Genomic DNA, 21,372 nt, shown 5'->3' with positions numbered 1-21,372 from the left:
AGTATGTTGTTATTAATTGGTATTCACTTTAGGTTTTGTTTAAAATGAAGATAATAATTAGGTTCTAATGACTGCATCTTTCAGGGGGAGGAATAGGGATGGATAGTGCAACATCTCTCAAAACACTGGAGTGTTTCCTGGAACAATGTTACATGTGCTGAAGAAAATGTCTCTTTAAGAGACAGAATTCTCTGACAAGAACTTAAATTATTTTTAAAGAACTTGTCCTAAATTGTCTGCTTGATAGATGTGCAAAATCAGATAATGTGAGCTACCATTCTTTCTAATCAAATTATCAAAAAGACTTCTTATAAAAAGTAAGTCTCTCCAGCAGTTGATTAATGAAGTGGTGCCACTGTTTTGTATTAGAACTAATTGAAGTAATACAAATAAGTTATCTTTCTAGCCTGTAGAAATTATCTTTTTATAAAGCAGGGTAATCAAGTTGGCAAACTATCCTTTTTTTCTGTCTTATGATTCATAAAAATGTAGGAAAGATAAAAGTGAGGATAAAAGGAAACACAACTGAAATATAGCAACTCAGAGCTTATCATGCTGCAACAGTTTTAAGAGAGAATATAGCTGCCACCTGTTGTTCCCATGTTACATGCCAACTACCTTCCTGAGAAACCCAGAGACTATTGACCCACTTGGAGTGTTCTTGGGTATGTGAGAGAGTTCATTGTATGTATTACTCAAAGAGTAATCACAATAGTAATCATTTGACAAAAATAAGTTAAGAATCAGTACAAGAAAAAGATAGCAGTTAACCTGAAATAAGGCATAAGCTACAAAGGATCACTCTGTGAGACATGCAGGACCCATCTCAAACAATATGCAATGAACATTGTTTAAAAGAGAATCTGCCTTATAAAACTTCAACTGAAATTAGATCTATTAATGCTCAAATTTATAGTAGCTATGTAAATAACTACTATAAATTATTTGTAACTACTGTTTCTTTTATATGAACTCAGTTGCTAATTTATTTAGAAAATTTAATATCCTGCCTTTCTATGGGGCAGTAAAAATGGGTTGCAACAATAACAAAATGACAATAACAGCCGTGTAATTCTATAATAACAACACAGTACTGGGAATCAGTTATCCATTGTTCCTCTTAATATTTGTGAAACAACCCTGGGGGTGGAGAGTATTCTGGCTGTCCGACATGGAATAGGGCCAATCAGGGTGGGGCCAGCAAAGGTGGCCGCACCCTGATTGGCCCTCCCTCTCCAGCTCCCGCCCTCCTCCAAGGACACTAGCCACTCTGTGTCTCTCTCAGACAGAGACACAGAGAGCCCTGCCAAACCACAAAAGACCCCTGATTACCTGCTATGGCTCCTGCTGCAAGGGAGAGACAAACAGACAGACAGAGACAAACTGCAAACGAGCCCCAAACTGCAAACAACCCTTGCTTTCCTGCTAGGAAGTAGCCCTGATTACCTGCTATGGCTCCTGTTGCAAGAGAGAGAGAGATCTGCGCCTGCCAGTGTCCCCTGGGTCCTAACACCCATTTTATTCCTGGTTGCAATGGGCTTTCTTGCTAGTAACTGATATAAATGATTGGACAAGAAAAGCTTCCTCTGCCTCTGGAAGGATAACAGGTATGAGCACCAACAGGTGTTGTAAGAAAGAGAATTTCTCAATCTTAGTGTCACCAAAAAGACTTGCTGTGATATTCTTTTAATGAAATACTGCCAGGCCATGAAATTACCTGTAGCTATTAAAATTTCTCTCGTACTTCTATAACAGAAATGGTCAGATTTAATAATAAATAATAATAAATAATAAGCTATTTAAGGATGATTTGGATTTTGCTTGTCATCACGTATAGCATATGTAAGAATCACTCACTCCTTTGCATTCCTGTTAACAATGTAGTACTTTAATTGCTGATATATGGATCTCACCTGTAGTCATGCAATTTATTTCAGAATTTGTTTTAGGACTGCAGAACTGTGTATGAACAGGTTAAATGTAATATAACAGTTATACAGAAGTGTAAGGGATAAACTATTATCATAGAAAGACCTTTATTTATTGTTTGAACGTAGATTTAAAATTATCCTTTCAGAAATGGAGTGACAGGTTCTTAAAGTGATTTAACAGACTTTTTCAAGGTTGTTTGTCAAAGATGACAATGTTTCTTGAGCCTATTTAACTTGTATATCTTTATTTGTGTTTAGTTTTATGGTAACATAATAAGTTGAACATGGTTTGTATTAATTGTTAAATTGCTTACTGGATTTATAAAAATCTTTCAGTGTTCATTCTTTGGAGGAAACTTGATAAACATACACCTCAAACCCAAAGCTGTATATTGAAGGAAGTATTATACCAATTAACAAAGAAGGGAATACTTATACTTTCATCTTTTCCAATCCCATAAATGCTGAATTAAAATATGTATATGTATTTGCATCAGGTGAAAAACCACTGAACTCTGTAAAATTGCAGATGAATTTTATGAGGGGGGTGCATTGAAGTTACAAAAATGAAAAAATTAAAAGCACCCCTCCTCATATAAGATAGTTCTTTCTTGGTTTCATATACATGTCTTAATCTTGTTTAATTGTATTTGACATTGAAAATTTCTAAAGCTTTTTGTTTTCCACTAGTTACTAATTGCAAAATATGCCAGGTAACAAAAGGGGCAGGGGGTGTTGGTATAATTAAAAATATATGTGTGTACATAACTTTTTTTTAAAAAAATTCTTATCCATTTAGATAGCGACTTTCAATTAGCCTCTCTGCTAATATCAGGTCACTCAACTCCATAGCTGATGCTTTATTCCTTCGTTTGGGTTGTCAGTCGTTTGCTTCAGTTGGCTGGCAAAGGTGGCTGTATATCCATTACGAGCAACACAGCACTTTGCATTTCTGAATTGACAAGCAGCTATATTGACCTAGCGCTTATTATGGGTCAACAGCTGCGTTAACCAACGGAAGGACTGAGGGGCAATTAAAATGAATTGGCAAAAATATATCTTCCTAATTTACTCCAATTTGTTATTTATGCTAACATTGTATGGCTTCTATGGTGACACTAAACAGAATGGACCCAATAATGGCAATTAACATAAAAATATAATGGCTAATCAAATTGACAGCAACTGTTTCTCATCATCTCGACACACAATACATTATCAAAACAAACTATTATGAAGGAGGTAATTTCAGTGTTCTATTCAACCTGCTGCATGTGTGCAGTCAGGGAGATGTGTACCAGCAATTACTGCTGAATCCAAAAAACTAAACAAATAACTTAATCGCTGTCGTCCTCCTTTTTTCGTTCTTCAGGAAGCAGTAATCAGGATTTACTAAAAATAAGTGGTGTATAATAGTATAATGACGATGCGTATCATAGAATAGTTAATAAGGAATAAAATAAGCTTCTGTGTTTTATAAAATAAATTCATGTGAAGAAAGAGGGAAAGTAGTGTTTAATAACTTTAAATGTAGAGTTTTTTAAAATGCAATTTATAAGTCTTGGGTAGGGTTTGTGCACTGTCATGTAATATTTAAAAATATTACTACTGCTACCGAACATGTATCTTGCAACTGAAATTGGTATTTTGAAAATCAAATTTCATTGAAATATTCTTTGTACTAGGTAATGAATCAATCTAAAAACAGAACTGGGAGGTCAGAACTTTCCAGTATTTCTAGCACTTCACGTTAGACAAGCTAAGCTAAGCCTCAAACTTTCATAATACTTGTCCAATAGTTGGCTTGAAACTCTAAAAGGAACTTCCCTGAGCCATTTGCTCCACTATCAAACTGTTTGTGCTGCTGGGTAGAATATAGTAATGTAGAGTTATTTGTTTCAGCCCAGGGCTCAGTATCAGGGTGACCAAGGGTTGCCTTCTCTCCATTCTTAACATCTTGTTAATTGGAAACATCCCTTTGGGCTATTATTTAGAAAGTAGTTTCTTCATCCTTTCCTGATAGGATGTGTCATATCACCACCATTCTTATACATGGTTTCATCGACAAAGATCACTTCATTAAATTATATTGTTATTTCCCCTCTGCCCCCCCAAAGTGTTTTGACTACACGAGGGAGCCAGAGTTCATCCTAAGTAAATATTTATTGATATAAATTGATAATTCTGAGGTTCAAACTTTTCTTAAGGTACTTCAGTAACTCAGTTTTGCAGAGGAGAAAGGAATTAAATCCTTTTCTAATGAAGAAGGCAGTTATAAGATGACTTTTTACAGTATATGAGTGTTCCATGAATTAGAATAATTATTGCCTGCAATATGCCAATAGTGAATTAAAGATGACCAAGCATGTGGTAGAAATTCAGCTTGGCTCCTGGGTGTTATTATCCTGATCCAGATCAGGTGGGCTTCAGATCTAGGTGTGGGACTGAAATCCTCTTGGTGTCACTTGGATCTGCAGGTAGTTGTGGGTTTCCTGCATTGTGCAGGGGGTGAGACTTGATGATCCTGGAAGTAAGTTGATGCTGATTTGCTTGGAATTCTTAGCAACTTTCAGTAACATCAACTGTAATATGTTTCTAAATTGCTTCATGATAGCACTACATTGCATTGATTAAACTTCAAGTAGGCTACAGTATTATCCATCTTCTCGAGTTCTTCTTAAAGTTTACATGAAACTACAGGACAGAGGTTGTCTTGCTGTTTGGAGTGAGGTAAAGCACTTGCTGTTTTAAACAGGAGCCTGAGGTTAGTGATGCAGTGATGGTATCAGGCTCAGTTCAGATGAAATAGATGTTATTTTGGGGTGAGTTATTGATCTGGGAATTGTTGATTTCCTGGTTCTGGACTGAGTTATACTCTTTATTGAGGATAAAGTTCGTTTGTTGTTTGTGCCTTTTTTTTTTTACCTGTAGGAAAAGTTTACTATTGAAAAGTTTTTAATTTGAAAAGAGAAATCATCATACCACATAAAAGGGAATTTGTGATCAAGGATGACTCACCAGTTAACTAGCATGTCCTGCATTCCAAAGGATCTGCCCAGCAACCGCTAATGGGACTGCCTTTTTCCTATTGGTGGTATATTCCCCACTCAGGGCCAATTTCAACTCTTACTCGGGATTCTGCACTCTCCTTCGCTTCTCCTCAGGGCTGCTGTGAACAGCAACTGACTGAGACAAGCAACACATTTGTCTGTCAGACTGTTTGTGTCATGCTGAAGGCATTTAGCAGCCCTTTCCACCAACAGTTTTCTACAGCTCAGTGTATTTTTCCCCGGAATGGGACTTTAATTGCTAGTATAATAGAAATATAGGAGGGATACCAAAAAGAAAACGTGATTATATATAACAATTCATATAATTGTTTGTTACATTGGTTACCAGTTGCTGCCCAGATCTGGTTTAAGGTGCTGGTTCTTACTTTTAAGGCCCTCCATGGTCTGGGACCCGCATACCTGAGGGACCACCTTTCACCCTATGCTCCCTGCAGGGCCTTATGTCCTGCGGGTACAAATTTGTTGGTCATTCCCGGCCCCTGGGAAGCGCACTTGGTCTCGACGAGGGCCAGAGCCTTTTCAGTCCTGGCCCCCACCTGGTGGAACAAGCTCCCGAAAGAGCTACAGGCCCTGCAGGAGCGTTCTGCATTCCGCAGGGCCTGCAAGATGGAGCCCACCAGGTTTATGGTTGAGGCTGGCACACTGAAGAAGACCTTGGCCCCTCCCCTCATCGAGCCCTACTAGATTATTATGGGCGGATTAAAGAAGGAAGATCAGCCCCTCTGTCCACCTCTGGGGCCTATTAGTGGATAGACCTTGGTTGTTTCTGCCGCATAGTACTGGATGATAAATGGCTGTTTGGTTTGGTTTTAGTCTGTTTTAAATTATTTTGTGGGTTTTATTGGGGTTTTTACATTTATTGTTAGCCGCCATGAACCTCCGTGGGAGTGGTGGGATAAAAATATGATGATAGATAGATAGATAGATAGATAGATAGATAGATAGATAGATAGATAGATAGATAGATAGATAGATAGATAGATAGATAGATAGATAGATAGATAGATAGATTCTATCTGCATCCATTTAATCATACATTCTTGTTTACATTCTTCTTCAGTTGTGCTGCCCAACACTGAACACAGTATTCTAAGTGAGGTCTAACCAGGGCAGAGTAAAGTGGTACCATCACCTCATGGGATCTGAACACTATAGTTCTTTTGATACAGCCCAACATCCCATTTGCCTTTTTAGTCACTGAGTCACACTGCTGACTCATGTGCAGTGTATGGTCTACTAAGACCCCTAGATCCTTTTCGCACATACTACTGCCAAGACAGGTCTCCTCCATCCTGTAATGATGCATTTAATTTTTCCTACCTAAATGCAGAACTTTACATTTATCACTATTGAAATGCATTTTATTTGCTTTAGCCCTATTTTCCAGCCTGTCAAAATCATCCTGACTCTGTCTTCTGGTGTATTTGCTACCCCTCCCAATTTAGTATCATAAGCACATTTAATAAACACCCCTCTATTCCTTCACACAACAATACAGAGCCCAGGACAGATCCTGAGGCACTTCACTTGTTAATCCTCTCCAAGGGGATGATGAACCATTAACAAGCACCTTTTGGGTATGATCTGTCAACCAGTTATCAATCAACCTAACAGTAATAGGATCCATACAGTATTTTACCAACTTGTCAACAAGAATATCATGTGCAACCTTATCGAGATAAACAATATCCACAGCATTCCCCTGATCCAGCTAGGTAGTAACGTTCTCAAAAAAAAAAAAGAGAGATAAGGTTAGTCTGACATGATTTGTTCTTGAGAAAGCCATGCTGACTCTTAGTAATCATAGACTGCTCAAGGACCAACTGATTATTTGTTCTAAAATTTTGTCAGTTATAGATGTTATAAGCTTATGGGTCGGTAGTTATCTGGATCCTCCTTTTCCCCCTTTTTGAAAATGGGGACAGCATTTGTTCGCCTCCAGTCTTCTGGCACTTCACCTGTTCTCTGAGAATTGTCAAAAATAAAGAACAGAGGTTCAGAAATTACATCTGCAAACTATTTTAGTACCCTTGAATGCAATTCATCTAGCTCAGCGGACTTCATTTCATTTAAATAAACTAGTTGTTTGTGGACTACCACTACAGTGATCTTAAGCTGCAATTCCCATCCCTCACCACATGATTCTGCCACATTGAGCCTGATTTCCCAGTGAAGACTGACGAGAAGTAGTAGACATATTCTTGACTTCCGTGGGGAATTAAATTTTTAATATATTCTGGCTTTTCCCCCTGTATTTCCTTCCAGTATTTTTTATTTTGTTTTTGCAACCATATGATAAAAGTTGAATCTGTTGCTTGACATTTTCAACATTTACCTATATATCTATTTTCTCAATGTCCTTTGCAATAGTTACCATCAAAAACATTTTATATCATTTTCCTCTTAACAATTGGCTGGCCGTGAATGTGATTTCTTTTTGCTTCTTAAAATTCTGCATCCATTTAATCATACATTTTTTTTACTTGTTTTTCTGTGTGGCTTTTTTCTTCTCAAGAAGTTTTAGACTGAAACCTGGGGTTCCTAGAACAAGTTCATGCAAACAAAGAGACTCTTATAAAAATATGTTTATTTTATTAAAGGCAATTTAGAAAAATCAACCTATCAATCTGTCTATTCACATCATAAGCAGCTCAGAAAATGATCAGAAGAGCTGGCTTTTACCCCATTTTTTACTACCCGAAGGAGTCTAAGCATCTTACAATTGTGTCCCTTCCTCTCCCCAAAATACATAACCTGTATGTTTGGTGTGGCTGAGAGAGCTCTAAGAACACTGTAACTGGCCCATAGTCACCCAGTTGATTGTATATGGAGGAGGAGGGTTCATGTCTTTGGTCTCAGAAAATCCCAGTTAGCCAACCTTCTATCTAATTCTCAGGCCAGTTATAGGTTTTGGCCTACAAATCAGAATACACTCTTGTTTCCCTATGGAAAATTACCTCATCATTCAAATTCTCCCACTCCCATTCTGTAAGTCTCTGGTTCTCATATGAAGCAAATTATTACATTCCACATTTTGCCCCTGAAGATAAGAGGTATGTGGACTGCTGGACCCAACTAAGAACACCTGCAAGATGGAACCAGCTCGACATATTACACTTTAACCCTTGAGACGAGGTTTTGGGGTTGCTTCGCCTGACAGTTGTAACAATTTTGATTAATTTTTTATCCATAAGAGATTATGTAAACTTTCATCTAGGTCTGCTGATTCAATGTTCAATGTTTACCTTTTTTATTTTGGATTTTTAATCCCACGTGCAATCCAGACTAGACCTGCCCCTTGATAGATCAATTTTATATTTGGAACTGCTAACTCATCTTGAAGTGTTTTGAAACTTATTCTTTATTTCTTGCCATTCAGAATAAATTTGTTTATCTGTCTTTGCCAGGTTTTTCTTCTATATATATGTGAAACATTTAAAATAAGAAATTTAATTTTGGCAATACATTTATTTTGATTGTTGAGAATCTTTCCAGCCAAGAGATTTTAAATATGTTCCACTTGGATGATTTATTTTTCAGATCTTCTTCTTATTTTTTAAAGGTTACAGTTTTGTCCAGTCACTTTTATTCCCAAATAATTTATGGGTTCAGTAGCTACTGTGCACTTTGTGATGTTGTCTTCTTGTTGTTGTGTTAAAAAAACAAACATGTTTATCATTTTTGTCTTCCTTTTAATTTTATATCCTGAAAAAGATCTGAATCCTTTAATATTTCCATTACATATAGACTGTTGGTGCCTTTTGACCCAGTCCTAGAATTTTGGATTACAGTCATTACCAGAAGTGTCTTCTATTTACATAGACTTACTAGCCACACCCACTTCAAAAATATTTCTGACTGCCATAGAACATATTTTGATGGCCTACAAGGTAGACTACTGAAATGAGTTCTACATGGATCTACATATGAACGTTGTTTAGAAACTTTGGTTAATTCTGAAAGCAGCAGTTTGCTTACTAAAAGAAATGAGCCAGTATGTCCCAGATCTTTCTAGTTTCTATTCACCATACTGGTGTTAATTTTCAGTTCCCTAAACAGTTGTGTGCTATCTGATATGAAATGGCTAATCATGGTCAGCTGTTACATCTAAACCATGCCTTCTAAAAGGGAAGAAAGTAGGGTAAAGTGACCTAATTTGAACCACTTTGCATCAAAACAGAACAACTTGTGAGCTGCAAATTCCAAATACAGAATAACCCATAGTACACTGCCATGGATTGTTTATAAAAATCCAAAATATTGTTGAGGACATATTACTAGTTAAATGTAATCAGGTGATATACCCCTTTAGCATATATTGTTGTTGTTGTTAGGTGCGAAGTCGTGTACAACCCATTGCGACCCCATAGACAATGATCCTCCAGGCCTTCCTGTCCTCTACCATTCCCCGGAGTCCATTTAAGTTTGCACCTACTGCTTCAGTGACTCCATCCAGCCACCTCATTCTCTGTCGTCCCCTTCTTCTTTTGCCCTCAATCTCTCCCAGCATTAGGCTCTTCTCCAGGGAGTCCTTCCTTCTCATGAGGTGGCCAAAGTATTTGAGTTTCATCTTCAGGATCTGGCCTTCTAAAGAGCAGTCAGGGCTGATCTCTTCTAGGACTGACCGGTTTGTTCACCATGCAATCCAAGGGACTCGCAAGAGTCTTCTCCAGCACCAGAGTTCAAAAGCCTCAATTCTTTGACGCTCGGCCTTTCTCATGGTCCAACTTTCACAGCCATATATTGCAACTGGGAATACCATAGCCTTGACTAAACGCACTTTTGTTGGCAGGGCGATGTCTCTGCTTTTTAGGATGCTGTCTAGATTTGCCATAGCTTTCCTCCCCAGGAGCAAGTGTCTTTTAATTTCTTTGCTGCAGTCCCCATCTGCAGTGATCTTGGAGCCCAGGAAAATAAAATCTGTCACTATCTCCATTTCTTCCCCATCTATTTGCCAGGAATTGAGAGGGCCGGATGCCATGATCTTTGTTTTCTTGATGTTGAGTTTCAAGCCAACTTTTGCACTCTCCTTCACCCGCATCAACAGGCTCTTTAGTTCCTCTTCACTTTCTGCCATTAGAGTGGTATCATCTGCATATCTGAAGTTGTTGATATTTCTCCCAACAACAACAACAACAAACCTTTAATTTCTCCCTGCAATCTTGATCCCAATTTGTGACTCCTCTAATCCCGCCTTTCTCATGATGTGCTCCGCATACAAGTTAAATAGGCAAGGCGACAGTATACAGCCTTGCGGAACTCCCTTCTCAATTTTGAACCAATCAGTGATTCCATGTTCAGTTCTCACTGTTGCTTCTTGACCTTCATATAAGTTTCTCAAGAGACAAATAAGATGCTCTGGTATTCCCATCTCTTTAAGAACTTGCCACAATTTGTTGTGCTCCACACAATCAAAGGCTTTAGCATAGTCAATGAAGCAGAAGTAGATGTTCTTCTTGAACTCCCTAGCTTTCTCCTTGATCCAAAGTATGTTGGCAATTTGATCTCTAGTTCCTCTGCCTCTTTGAAATCCTGCCTGTACTTCTGGAAGTTCTTGGTCCACATATTGCTGGAGCCTAGCTTGTAAAATTTTGAGCATAACTTTGCTAGCATGAGAAATGAGTGCAATGGTGCAATGGTGCAATAGTTTGAACATTCTTTGGCATTGCCCTTCTTTGGGATTGGAATGTAAACTGACCTTTTCCAATCCTGTGGCCATTGTTGAGTTTTCCAAATTTGCATTAGCATATATACACATCTATAAAGGCCATAATTGCCGAGTCACTTAAAGATTCCTTATGAAGCCAGGACTGTTTCAGGTGGCAAATTTGAAGGCAGCAGGCCCTTTTAAATCAGGGCTGCAATCTCTGCCAGTTCCTAACTCTTGCAGAAGACTTGATTCTCATGTGAGATACAGTATCATTTTGGTTGCATGTTGCCAAGGCAATCATGATGCTTTTAAGGAACAAACTCGCAAGAGAGTTCAGGAAGCCCTATAGGGCATGCACAGCTTTAAAAAAAGAAGAATGGAGAAGAAAAGTATGGTGAATTGTCTTCTCCGGACATTGAGTAGGATGGTGGTAGTAGCAATAAGCTGTTAGACTACAAATCTTGGGTTGCCACTATGACCAGCACTGGAGTCACTGCAGAACCCCATTCAATTCCTGAGGCTGCTGTATCCCCCAGAAGCAGCTTTTATGGCTATAGTAGTAAAGTGATATTGGGAAGCTTCATTTATGGTGGTTTAGATCTAACCTATGATAATACATTCAAGGAACTAGACAAATTGACCCATAAAACCATTTTAAATTATTTAAGAATAAAAATAAATACAGAATTGTTAATGTTTATTTTACTGAACTGCTGATAATTGTTTTTGCACCCTAATAACCTTGAGCAAAATCAAAGGACATATCCATGTAAACAACATACAAGACAAAAGATGACCACAATTTGGGATATTTTTAATTTAAAAAAAAATTATTTATATTATACGGAAAGACAACGATGGTTCCTAAGACATTTTATAAAAGTTAAAAATTAACAATGTAAAATCCAATAAGTAACACAGCAAATGTGCATTGCACATACTTTTTTGGTATGTGCTTTTTCTCAATTGTGTTCCATTTGTTCTTTTACTTTTCAGTATTCTGACAAGGCCCTATACACCCAGCTGTGCTTTTACCGGTACATTTTTGATGTGGACTATGCAATGGAAAAACTTACTGATCAAGAGAGAGGTATGTTAAAACACTGTAATTATTCTGTGAGTTTAAAGTAGAAATTTGCATCATAAAAGGCAGTTCTACTCTGTTGTGCTATTCCAATATGCATCATTCTGCTAGCATCATATCCACAAAGTCAGTTGACTACATGAATTTAAGGAATTCCCTGTACAAGAGTGGAGCTGCTTGTCTAATAATACATTGTATACCTTTTACTTGATTGAAGCAGCTGTGTTTGTGGAAAGGATATTTTAAACTCATTTCTAAGAGGTCAGCCTGCTGATGGTGCTTCTGTAACTCTATCCTTTTTTTGGAAAGGCTTTGTTAAATTAGATGACAGTAAAATGACTCTCAAACAATAAAAATCCAACTGAAAGAGGTTTTGTGCAACTTCATTTACAACAGTGTTTGCCTAATAATTTTATGTGTTTATCATAGACATTCATAGGCATGTCAACATTACTTTATATTATGTCAGCAACCAAAATTTTTACAGAGTGTAAAATAAATTTTCAGCACCTTCAGAAGACACAAAGGTGTTTCGTTTAGGTATGAAATATGTTGAGCCTGTGTCCCACTTCCAAACTTGGTCACGTGTGGACGACAGAGGACAATAATTAGAGGGTTCTGCCTGACTGGAAGTGTGGCATGTAAATACTTTTATAAATATTTACTTATTTATATGAAGAAATTTGGATTCAACTTGGAACACATATCAGGGATAGTGCATTAATGTTTTTAAAAAATACAATTAAATTCAATAGGAAACAATTACTGCCTAGTTATGAACAAGGCAAATTGCTTTTTAAAAGATTTTCCTATGCATCATGACCCTTTTCCAGAGCCTGCCCTAAGCACCAAAAGCTGAGCAGGTGTGGGAAGTGCATATCAACAGCCACAGTTGCCAGGTTGCAACATCTGGATTATGTGGGTAATGTTCTGAAGTGGCAGCTGGAAAGGGAGGTGACAGTAGGGTGAAGTATTGGGGATGGTTATTTTCAGAGGGCACCTTAGAGGAGCCTGTTCTTTAAAATAATCTGTCCTAGGAATATACAGTGTGAACAGACTATGTCCCCTGCCTAACACATATTGGTGGGTAGGACATGACTCCCACCACCGCACCTAACAGAACCTTGCAGTAGAATATGGACCCCCCCCCCCAAAGTCAGAGACTTTTCTCTCACCCAAATCTCCCCTCCCATGGCAAACCTGGAAACATTTAGGTCCTTTCTCCTACCACGCTTGCTTCCTGGCTATTTGGAGAATATATTTCACTTTCATTTTTCTGGCATCTCAGCATGCTTTCTATAAGAGTCAATGGGATTCTGAATATTCAAAATTAGAATATTTGGAATTATTCAGTGTCTGGAATTATAAAATTTAAAAATATTCAGAATAGTCTATATATGGAATTATTTAGTGAATTCCCAATACTTACACATTCAAATGTCATCTCCCTACTTATTAGTTTGTCATTCCCTCATCTCTCTCATCGACCCCAGTCTTGTAAAACATGAGGGGAGTCTATTTTTTAGGAGACAGATCAAAGCTGGGGTCCCCACGCTGTCCTGTCTTCATACTCATCACCTTCACACATATATATTCGTAATTGATTCTGTGAATATGCATGGCAAACACAAAAATGTATGAAAAGATTTACACTGTTTTGTATAAATGTATAATCTCAGAATATAAAAACATTCACATTGTTTATTTATTCATTATTTTTATATGCCACCCTCCCTTTCAGCTCAGGGCAGTTTACATAGAACATGGAAGAACATCGGAACAAGTACAGTATAACTCAGTAACAATATCAAAACAACAGTAATAACAGTGGTTACAATAGCATTTCCATAATGGGTTGGACAACATTATCATGTTAACTACCCCATGGTTGGTCAGTTTAGAATTCAGTTCATTTCGATTTAAGGTGTATGGAAACAGAAGATACAGGTCTGATGCTTTCCCCCACATAGCACCACAGATTGGCTCACTTAATACTTATAGTCTTTTGTTCAACTCTTTAGAAATGTGTTGGCACAATAGCCTCTTTGCAGAAGTCATTGAACTAACAGTTAATGCATCTTTTCACTGTAATAATACAGTTAGATCTATAGGCTGTCTTCCAATAAGTTAGAGTTTTCTTCTAACTCAGGAAGACTCAGGATAAGAATGACTGGATCAAATACAATACAAAGACTTGAGAAGCATTTTGTATTTTCCATCCAAGTTATCACAGTGATGACCATTCTAGGATTCATTTTTCTTGCAACTAATCAATTTCCCTGCATTTATTATGTATTTATTTAAAGTACTTTTGACATGTTTTTCTCCATTCAGTTGTGGACTCAGCAGCTTACAATGTGCACACAGACTCACACATATACAGCAACAATGTTGTTGTTGTTAGGTGCGAAGTCTTTCTGTCCCCTACCATTCCCTGGAGTCCATTTAAGTTTGCACCAACTGCTTCAGTGACTCCATCCAGCCACCTCATTCTCTGTTGTCCCCTTCTTTTTTTGCCCACAATCACTCCCAGCATTAGGCTTTTCTCCAGGGCCTCCTTCCTTCTCATGAGGTGGCCAACGTATTTCAGTTTCACCTTCAGGAACAATAAAAATATTTAAACACAAGTTAACAAAGATTTAATATTAACAAACTAATGTATGGGGCGGGGAGGAGCAGTTATCCCCTTGATAACAATAGTTTCAATTTGTTCATCATAAGCAGCTCCCTTTTATACTTCCTGGGGTTGAAGGACAGAAGCCATTGCTATGGTATGGAATGTTTAAGGGTTTTATACTTCTTGCTGCCCCGCCTCAACCGAAAGCCTGGCGGAAGAGCTCCGTCTTGCAGGCCCTGTGGAATGATGACAATTCCCGCAGGGCTTGCAGCTCTTCCGGGAGCTCATTCCACCAGGTTGGGGCCAGGACCGAAAAGGCCCTGCCCCTGGTCGAGGCCAGGCGAGAGCTTCCTTGGGACCGGGAATGACCAATAGGTTAGCCCCCAAAGAGCGTAAGGCCCTGCGGGGGGGGCGTTGGGCGATAGGTGGTCCCTCATATACACTGGGCCCAGACCACGGATGGCCTTGAAGGTCAAAACCAAAACCTTGAACCTGATCCGGAAGATAACCGGTAGCCAATGCAGCTGCCTCAGCACTGGCTGGATATGTGCTCTCCAAAGTGTAGCCATGAGGACCCTAGCAGCCACATTTTGGACCAGTTGCAGTTTCCGGATCAAGCTCAAAGGCAGGCCAGTGTAGAGCGAGTTACAGAAATCTAATCTGGAGGTGACCATCACATGGATCACTGTGGCCAAGTGTTCAGAGGACAGATAGGGCGCTAGTAGCCGAGCCTGGCGGAGATGGAAAAATGCCTGTTGAATAATATGGGAGAGAGCCCTGAGCCCTGTAGGATCCCACAAGGGAGCCGGTAAGGGCCCGATAATTCCTCTCCCACAGCTACCATCTGTGTCCTGTTTTGGAGGAAGACTGTACACCTTATCCCCGTACCGGCGAGACGGCTCGCTAGCAGCTCGTGATCAACCACGTCAAACGCAGCCGACAGATCTAAAAGAACTAGCACAGCAGAGCTGCCTCGGTCAAGCTGGCGACGGAGGTCATCCAACAAGGAGACCAACACCGTCTCAACCCCGTGACCAGGACGGAAGCCAGACTGGTATAGATTGAGCGCTGAAGTATCTTCCAGGAATGCTAGGAGCTGGTCTGCCGCAGCCCTTTCCACCACCTTACCCAGGAATGCTAAGTGCGCTACCGGGCGGTAGCTTGCGGGGTCATGTGGGTCCAGAGATGGTTTCTTGAGGAGAGGGCACACCACCGCCTCCCTCAACGCCTCAGGGAACTCCCCCGACTGGAGAGAGCAGTTGACGATGTCCCTGAGCTGATCACCTATTTGCCCATCACTCCCCTTAAGGAGCCAAGATGGACAGGGATAGAGGGGGCAAGTGGTTGCCCTCATCCTCCCTAGCAACCCGTCTACTTCGGGGCACCATTTTTGGCAGCTTACCCTGGCCACCCTCAATTTCTGCCTTCAGACAAAGCAGCTGGGGCAGAAAGGTTCAGCCTTGTGGGGCCATTTTTTTCTGCTTATGCAGTGTTGTGTTCCTTTAAAAAATGCGGTGGGTGAAAATTCACAATGCGCAGAGCTGGCCATTTTTTGTCTTTTCTGGGACAACATAGTCGGGGGAGGAGCTAGGACAGGATCGTCCGACTCTTCCCCTGCTGCACGGGCCTGTCCTGATTGAGGCCCTGTTGCTGTCTAAGGCCAAAAAAAAAATAGTACGGATATATCCAAATTCCCTTGCAGTGGTGAGCAGAGGGCCTTAAGTCGGGATAGGCCTGACTCACTGATGATGTAATGTTGAACCGCCACTTCACAAGCAGTAAAGTGGGGCTAATACTCAATGCGGTAAAGGTTGATGAGAGGCAAGTTTTAGTCACGATATCTAGGAGCAGGAACTGATAAAATTCACCCATTTGACAAAGTAATAGAAAAAATAGTTAACACTCCTTATATATTCATCAGCAAGTGGAGTGGTCCATGTCTACTCTGTATTGGATCTTGTTTTCATCTGTGGTATGCAGTTAGATTGCCTCACTTCTTAGAATGCTGGATATTGTGGCCTCTCTTTGTAATTCGCTCTGCAGGTACAAATAAGTGGTGATCTCTGGCCTACAGGAGGTGTGCCTGGCCTCTACCAGGTTCAAGGCCTTTTCGGTCCTGGCCCCTACCTGGTGGAATGAGCTCCTGGAAAAGCTGAGGGCCCTGTCGGAACTGACACAGTTCCGAAGTGCCTGCAAGATGCAGCTCTTCCACCATTTGGTTGAGGCTGGGGCAAGGAAGATCCTGGGTTCCTGGCTCCCCCCAACATCTTTATGCATTCTTTGGTCATCTACCCTGGAGGATGAGGTCTAGTGGGAGAGGTCTCATTGAATCTATATAGAAACTTTTGGGGGCTTAATTGTTATAGACTTTTGTTACCTTTTATTACTCTAGCCAGTTTGGTGTAGTGGTTAGGAGTGCGGACTTCTAATCTGGCATGCCAGATTTGATTCTGCACTCCCCCACCTGCAGCCAGCTGGGTGACCTAGGGCTCGCCACGGCACTGATAAAACTGTTCTGACCAAGCAGTGATCTCAGGGCTCTCTCAGGCCCATTATGCACGGGGGGAATAGCACACATTCGGGGTGGAATGGCAGCGACTAAAATCACCGATAACGCACGGCACCAGCTGCAACCGTACACAGATTCGGTGCATGCTGCCAAAAAAGCCTCATTAGCGAAACGCGGAAGAAAGCGCAGCTTCCGGGTGACTGGGGCGCAACGAGAAGTGGTGCCGGGGTCACCACATGCATAATCGGTTACTCTGGGTTTTGCCGCCATTGCGTCCCGTCCTGTGCATAAGCGGTTTGCTTCGCTTCTTCCCCCTCCGCGTTTTCCATGTGACCCGAAATCACCGTTTCGGCGGCCGTCCCTAATGGGCCTCAGCCTCACCCACCTCACAGGGTGTCTGTTGTGGGGAGAGGAAAGGGAAGGCAACTGTAAGCCGCTTTGAGCCTCCTTCGGGTAAAGAAAAGAGGCATATAAGAACCGACTCTTCTTCTTCTTCTATTTTTGTATTTTAATTGTTTTTTCAAAATTTTGCTGTATGCTTTTATTGTTGTAAACTGGCTATCCTGGGTCCAGCAGTGAATAAATCAAACAAACAAATACATAATAACTCCCATCTCCACAAAACACACCAACTCAACTACCTTTGTTCTGCTTGTATCCTTACTTAGTTGTATTTTTTGATAAAACATACTTTGGCTTACAGTAACTTAGGACTCTACCCTTTTGGTTGGCTATCCCTCCAATGTTTGCAGAGTAAACCTTCATTCAGTGTCACAAAGAACCAACACAAGGATTTGCTGTCTGTGAAAGGTTATTATAGGTCTGCTGGCTTACAGGACCAGACTCCGTTACAAGCAGTGGTCCTACTGAGTCTTGTACTTTTGCATTCTTTCACATACAAAATTCTGTTAACCTAGTTGAAAAATACAGATTTTTAATGAATACCTTTTTTCTGAATAGGTTTCTGACTTTGAAAGATGAAAGATATCAGAATAGTGCCTAAAGTAAAAGTGAGAGTTATACCTTATTGATTGATATGAAATTAGGTATTAAAAGCATTGTCCGTATCTTCAATGTGATATATTTCAGTCCTTCATATTCTTGATTTTTATACTCTGGTTCATAAAACAAAGCCAAATGCATGCTCAGTAAATACTTTTACACAGATATAGCACCATTTTACACTCCCACCTTCATAAAAATACTAAACATGCTCGGTTTAGTTTCTGGATGAATAAACTGTAAAATTGCATTTAGAAAAATGAAACTATTAGGCTGCATGACCTACATGCAAAACACAAAATCAAACTTTGAATATTTGTTTGTATCCTGTAATTTAAACATTGTTTTTCCTCTGTGTGTTCATAACTTGGGGTGCCAAATATCAGTACAAAGTAATTTTTTATGGATGAGTTGTTAGAAAGCTTTACAAGAAGACCATTCTTAATAGTAGTATTTCTCAGAGTTACTAATAGGTGAATCGTCAGACGTCTTTGTTAGCAGGTGGTAGTTATCCAGAAAAAGTATGTGCAGAATACTGCATGCATATCTGAAATAAAAATGAAATGCAACATATAAAAATATTGGACATTTCTATAAGTGATGATGTAGTGTTTTGACACTTAGTACTGGTAGGACAATAATAAGAATGTGTGTCTTTTGAAAAGATGAATTCATAAAATTGCCTTATACTAATCAGACCCTCAAGATTAGTGTGTTCTACTCATACTGGCTCTTCAGGGTCTCAGGGAGAGGTCTTTCACATCATCTGCCTGGTCTTTGTAACTTGAGATGCTGAGAATTGAACTTGGGACCTTCTGCATGCAAAGCAGATGCTCTTCCACTGAGTTACAGTCTCTGCCCTATGATTGGCTTGACCATACCTGTGATAAATAGATCACTAAAGCCTGTCACATATCAACCAGGTTCATTATTTTCATGTGCCACCATTTGGGGGGGGGGGGGGTTACTGTCAAGTTGCAGCCAACTTTTGGCAACCCCATACGGTTTTCAAGGCAAGAGACAAACATATGTGGCAACCCTGGATTTCTTTGGTAGATTCCCATTCCCATACTAACCAGAGCCTTCCCTACTTAGCTTCCAAGATGAGACCCATCAGGCTGGCCTGGACCATTGAAGTCAGGACTACATAATTCTAAGGTGGAAGAATTGGCTGTTGTAACCTTTTTTTCATTTGTTTGCCAGTAACTGACTATGTGCTATATAGTCATCTCAGATTCAAGCTACAAATAATCAGTTGTTCAAGGACTAGCAGCCATGTAGAATAGGCAGATGTAGCCCAGTTTGAAGATAGAGCTGTAAGATAAATTTCCTAAACAACAAAGCATAACATTTTTAAAGCTTTCAGGGAAAACCTTTCTGTAATGCAAATAGAACAGTTGAACCATTGCTCATTAGAAAGGGCCCTATTTTGATTTTATAGAAATACGTTATGTTTTCTGGTATATTCTTAGTGTTAATATTTAAAGCATAATAAAGTTCAAAGTCTTAAAACTATAGACTTCCTAAGCTTTATCTAGTTTGCTTCAATGAGATTTCAGTAGGTTTTCTTTTAAATGTGACTTTGAGTAAAATGTATTAATGAGATTGTTAATAAATTGGTATAATTAAATCTTAAGAGGATAATTCAGTATCTTAATATCTGTAAGTTTTTTCTTTATTTTGCCATCAGGAAGTTGATATCGTAGACTAATCAATTATTTTTTTAAAAAAAATTCTTGGAAAATACAGTTTTAAAGCAATGGAAGAGAATTTTTTGTAGATGTATTGTGGTTATATAGTTGATAGTTTTTATTTCCATAATGTTTTTTACTACATAATTATACATCTTAATTACGTAATTACTATCATAATTATTATGTAATTACATGTAGTTCCACTAATTACAAAATCAGGAAGTATAATTATGTAGTAAAAAAAATTCTGAAATCTTATTTTATGAACTGGAGATCATTTAAAAGGCCAATTGGTGATCTATTTTCTTTTCTTCCTTAACACATCCTGATTTAATTCATGGCCTCTTCTTTAAACCAGCAAATCACTAAGAATGTTACTAACAGAGATCAGCATCTGTCTTTACTGGATTATGAAAGTATAATAAGGTTCTTTCCCCCTCCCTTACCCTTATGCCTATTTATGCTACTGCAGCTCCTCTAATCTATCAGAAGACTTTTTAAAAATTTAGTTGCTTTAAAACATTTATAATGACAACCTGCTAAAACTATAAATAATATGAAACTGGAATTAAATAGATTACTGAGAATTAGAGCTGTCAGGTGGATTCTAATTGGGTTTGGAGTCAGAAATCGTAGCTCAGTGGTTGATTCCCTGGGTTGAGTGCTGTGGTTGTCCTCACATTGTCTCAGTTCCTTTTTTGTGGCTTGGTGATCCCATGATAAAGAATTTTAAAAAGCAGTTTGCAACTTAATATTGCATAAGCTATATTTGTAATTACTTTTATGATTAATTTATTTTGGGAACCCTATGCAGATGGCGAAGAAATCGAGGTAGTGACAGATTTTATTTTCCTGGGCTCTGAGATCACTGCAGATGGGGACTGTAGCAAACGAATTAAAAGACTCTTGCTCCTGGGAAGGAAAGCTATGGCAAATCTAGACAGCATCCTAAAAAGCAGGGACATCACCCTGCCAACAAAAGTGCGTCTAGTCAAGGCTATGGTATTCCCAGTTGCAATGTATGACTGCGAAAGTTGGACCATAAGGAAGGCCGAACGTCAAAGAATTGAGGCTTTTGAACTCTGGTGCTGGAGAAGACTCTTGCGAGTCCCTTGGACTGCAAGGCGAACAAACTAGAGGAGATCAGCCCTGACTGCTCCTTAGAAGGCTAGATCCTGAAGATGAATCTCAAATACTTTGGCCACCTCATGAGAAGGAAGGACTCCCTAGAGAAGAGCTTAATGCAGGAAGCGATTGAGGGCAAAAGAAGAAGGGGACGACAGAGAATGAGGTGGCTGGATGGAGTCACTGAAGGAGTTGGTGCGAACTTAAATGGACTCCGGGGAATGGTAGAGGACAGAAAGGCCTGGAGGATAATTGTCCATGGGGTCGTGATGGGTTGGACACGACTTCGCACCTAACAACAACAATATGCAGACATTACAGTGCCTGCATGGAGAAGAATGCGACATTGCATGAGTTGCTTCCAGGCCTGTGATTGCCTGCAAAAAGCTCTGTGCTTACACAGCTATCTGTGAGGTAGGTAACATTGAGAATTTTTTTTCTTTCTCCCCTCTTCTGGAGAGCTTGGGGGCAGCACATATAGGTCTCCCTTCCCTTTGTCATCCCTACATCAGCCTGTGATATTGATTGAGCTAAGAGTGACTAGCCCAACGGTACTGAATGAGTTCATGGCTGAGGTACAGAAGAGTTAAACACTCATCTCTTTGGTTCTACTCTAACCACTATATCTCAGTGGTTCTCTTAACATTCAGTATTCCCTTATATACAGGGACTGATGAGATCCCTGTAGG

General features: G+C 39.5%; 1 protein-coding gene across 4 annotated transcripts in view; it reads left to right on the top strand.

Moving 5' to 3' along the window:
• The window catches only part of POLA1 (DNA polymerase alpha 1, catalytic subunit), a 256,073-nt gene that overhangs the window by 187,288 nt on the left and 47,413 nt on the right, over positions 1 to 21,372 (top strand). For all 4 annotated transcript variants that reach the window (XM_077343005.1, XM_077343006.1, XM_077343003.1 and 1 more), the window contains one exon: positions 11,649 to 11,742. In XM_077343005.1, the coding sequence (XP_077199120.1) occupies positions 11,649 to 11,742 (94 nt within the window). The remainder of the gene's footprint in view (positions 1 to 11,648; positions 11,743 to 21,372) is intronic.

Source organism: Paroedura picta, chromosome 6, assembly GCF_049243985.1.
Source record: "Paroedura picta isolate Pp20150507F chromosome 6, Ppicta_v3.0, whole genome shotgun sequence".
NCBI classification, from domain to species: Eukaryota; Metazoa; Chordata; class Lepidosauria; order Squamata; family Gekkonidae; genus Paroedura; species Paroedura picta.
The sequence above is the reverse complement of the archived record's forward strand: the minus strand, read 5'-3'. Positions and strand labels throughout refer to the sequence as shown.